This window comes from Pseudopodoces humilis, chromosome 3, assembly GCF_049639895.1.
Source record: "Pseudopodoces humilis isolate 2021_Gansu_Grassland_sample_001 chromosome 3, ASM4963989v1, whole genome shotgun sequence".
Lineage (NCBI taxonomy): Eukaryota > Metazoa > Chordata > Aves > Passeriformes > Paridae > Pseudopodoces > Pseudopodoces humilis.
Window position 1 is genome coordinate 90,435,091 of NC_142202.1, and position 3,934 is coordinate 90,439,024.

Genomic DNA, 3,934 nt, shown 5'->3' on the forward strand with positions numbered 1-3,934 from the left:
CACCATGTTTGTCCCTCCACTGAGAGGGCTTGGACTCCCTTTTCCTCCATTTTCAACAAACTTTAATGTAGTGTTGACTTGCAAATTTGCATGGCAGCACACTTTTCCCCCCAGCACGAGTGGGAGGAAGGCCATGCCCCTCTCGTGGCCAGGGCTGGAGTTTGTGTGCCCACATACCCACACACATGCACACCTCAGCTGCCTGCTCCTCCTTCCTTGGCAGGACAGAAACATGCACTCTGAGCCCTACATTATTTCATAGCAAAGTGCAGAAGTGAAGAAGAGGTGATGCATTAACTATAAATACCTTTATTTCCCTGTTAATTCAGCAGGCTATGGGAGGTAGCACAGGTTAAATAGATCCCACCAAGGCAGTCTGAGGCCCAGAGTGTTTGCTCTAATTCAACTCCAGCTAAGAGCTGAGGTATTTTCCACAGAATACTCAAAGCAAATTACCAAAGTGCCACAGTTTGTCACAGTACGTCATAAAATCAGCATCAGACAGTAGCTAGAAGGAGGATCAAGTAAGTTATTTCAAAAATACCAAGAGAAGGAAGTACTGATGCAGCATTTGAGAGATGGAACAGACCCTCATTGGAGCTCTGCTGGCAGGGCTCACTGCCTGTGCCCAAGATAAAATGCAAACCTGCACTAGTACAGAAGCAAGTTTATAATGATGTATGCTTAGGGAATTGAAAATTAACACCATGCAGTTTCTTTAGCCTAGCCAAATTAATATTTTGTGGGCCAGGAGCACTTCCTGAGGCATCAGTAAGACAACAGAAATATCTAAGCTAAAAGACATGAGACTACAGTGGGGTTGTCTGGCTCTGAAAGTATTAGGTTGGAATATTAAAACATTAAGTGGAAAATTAATTAATTTGAAGATGCAGCTTGATGACTTTGTAAATGGGATTTTATGATGTGAAAATCATTAATAGAAAGAAGACAATTTGAGAAATGGAGACTTCCTTCGCAGTCCAATATTCATATACCCTTAATGGTTCTTATTTCATTTGTCTCCAGCATTGGTGTGAGTATTTCTGTCAGTGAAATATCATCAGGTTTATCCCCTTGTAGATCAGATCATATCTGTCATCTGATCATAGCTGTCATAAAAGCAATCAGTAAACTCACTGGATGTCACTTTTACACCACCAACAGATGAGACCCAGTGTGTGGATTTTGTACCATCAGAATAACTGAAACAAAGAGATAAGTCCTGAGATAAAATTCAAAAAGTTCTTCTAACAACAAAATCGAAAATACTACTATAATAAAAAGACCCTGAACTTCTATTTGATATCTAAGCAGGAATGTGCAGTTTCTTCTGAAACTGCACATGAAAGCCATGGAAACAAACTGAAGGCTGGGTTTATAAAGGCAGAATCAAGGCAGTTCTACACATTTAAATCCATACTGACCCCCAGCATGGAGCACAACCATGAAAGAAGTCACAGTATAGCTTGTTTCTGCTGTACGCTGTCAGTGAATGTGTAGGCACCCAGAAAGAAACTGAGTAGTTTAATTGCTGTACTTTCCAGCCAATGTAAAACACTTCAGTTTATTGGTTTATTTAAAGAACTATGACTCAGGAGGCTCTGATAGCAAAACCTCTGGCAACCAAAAGATCAAAATCTTCCAGGGAAAAAATACTTTGGTATATGTGGTCCTCAAGTGCATAAATAATTCTTAGCCTGAGGCAGAAGCGTACTCTCAGTTGCTAAAATCAGCTAACATACTTTTGTTGTTTCTAATTAGGCTTCCTAATTTGCTTAATCTTCAGGCATTTAGTCCTACTTAGTCCTACTTGTTTCTCCTTTTTTTTTCATTCCAGTTCTTCAGATATTCCAGTTCTAGAAAGATTCTTTAGGGATGGTTTTGTTTGTTACTTTTTTTCCCCCTGCTTTATTTTGGCTTTATTGTTTGCCTTTTACTCTCTAAATTACATAATGAATATCCAAAAAAGAGATTTTAAAAAATTGTAGACTTCCTGTCACTTTAAAAAGCAGAGAAGTAGGGTTTTTTGTGAGATGACATATTCAAAAATAGTATATGATCATTTATAGGACAAATAAAGGTACTGTAAATATAATTGCCACCCCTGGCAGTTATGAGTTACAAAACAGCAAACACAAATGCAAAAAATTGGATTAAGAAAGCAGTAAAAATATTACCCCTCACCTATTGCCTTATCTAAACCTTCTGTCACACTTCTGCCTTTTAGAGGTAGACTTGTGGCAGTGAACACATGGCAAACTGCTGAGGTTTTGTAGTGATTCAATTCCATGAGACAGTTTGCCAAAGTAGACTCACCAGCTCTCAGCTCTGGCCAGAAACACAACTACATGTTTATGCAGAGTTTGCAATAAACACCCCATGTCAAAAATAATATACACCACTGCACAAAATAAAAATTTAAAAAAAAAAGTTTTTACTTACATAGAGCCCTAGAACATTATTTTAAATGGTTAGAAACGCTATGGAAAATCAAATTTGTTTTGAAGCATTTCTGTCACTCACACTTATCAGATTTTGGCTGCATGCCAAAGAGCACAGCCTCCTGAAGAGCTCATGTTCTGAGTGCTGAGCTGCAAGCAGCAAGGTTATTGCAAAGAGACAGTCAATTTTAAAAAGTCACAGTAGTATTTTGTTGATTTTAGGCTTTTGAAACTTTGGTACATTCCCTACATCTTTGGCCAGATTTGGTGTACTGACAGTAAGAAGTCTTAAAATCCACAATACCAAATTTTCTTCACCAGCAGAGATTTGGCCTATCCACAAGCCAAAGAAGGACCAGCTGTTTGAAAAACTTTTTTTTTTTTCCTTTGCAATCTTTAGTACTAAAAATAATTAGACTTAGAGTTGTCCTGGAGGGACTTCCACTTCAAACTAACTAATAAGAAACTAAAATATGCCACAAACCCTTGTTCTAAACACATCCCATTCACCTACTCCTTGTTCTAAGCACATCCCTTCATTTAGTGCCACACCTGAGCTGTCTCCAGAAAAAGTGTCCCACAGGAAAGCTGTGCTGCATCAAAAGCATTGCAGAACACCTCAGGGCACTATCACTCAGGATTACCCTCAGTTTTGTTGATTTGTTTGTACTGATGGATTCAAATATTTGGAGCTTGCTGTTCATCTCATGATCATTGAAATGTTTCAGTTTACACTAATTTTGACCCAATGAGGATATTCTCTGAGAAGCTTCAAATAAAACAGAGGTTCTGTTCAAGAGAAATACAGTCAGATCAACATTAGTGTCCTAGAGACAAAGAAATAACAGCAAGTATAATTCTCACTCCGGTTTCATACTCAGTGTCTTTGTCCACTATGTCTTCAGTCACATTTTCAGGATGTATACACTCTAGGGACTAATCAGTAATTCTACTTCTACGTATATTTTCACTGCCATGCTCTAAAGCCAGCTGAGCATTTTCTCTCTACTTACCCCATGCCGGAGGCGGCCAAGGCTCCTCTGACCTGGTGGGCTCCACAGGGTGGCTGCAGACATCCCAGTAGTCAGCACAACAGTCTACAGGCCCAGGAGAGCCTGAGGTGCAGTACTGGTCACAGTAACATATGGCTGCTCTGGAGACAATGGTAAAGCTGCAGTCATCATCTCTTCCTGTGCAACAGCCTCGTATCCTGCAGGATCTTCCCTGATACAGACTCCTTTTAATCCTGTTCCACTTAGCAGAACCACTGTCTGCTACAGAGTAAAGTCCTTGGGAGAAATTTCTTCTAGAATCAAGATGCCTTGCCATCAAAACTTCACTGGCAACGCAATATAAGAGCAATATCTGAATTTTGTGCCACATTCCTGTGCCTCTAGAAGCCTTTTTTGAGGCTTGTTGTCCTTTACTTTCTCAGCAAATGTTCATTTACTCTAGATGTAGTACCTCCAGTTAGAAATCAGAAAGAAATCTGA

The 3,934-nt window shown here is 39.5% G+C and overlaps 1 protein-coding gene across 1 annotated transcript in view; it reads right to left on the reverse strand.

Moving 5' to 3' along the window:
• TINAG (tubulointerstitial nephritis antigen) overlaps window positions 1-3,934 on the reverse strand; it is a 36,599-nt gene extending 32,665 nt beyond the window's left edge. Inside the window, exon 1 of the mRNA XM_005518105.3 lies at window positions 3,455-3,934. Within this exon, the coding sequence (XP_005518162.2) occupies window positions 3,455-3,824 (370 nt within the window). The 5' untranslated portion in view covers window positions 3,825-3,934. The remainder of the gene's footprint in view (window positions 1-3,454) is intronic.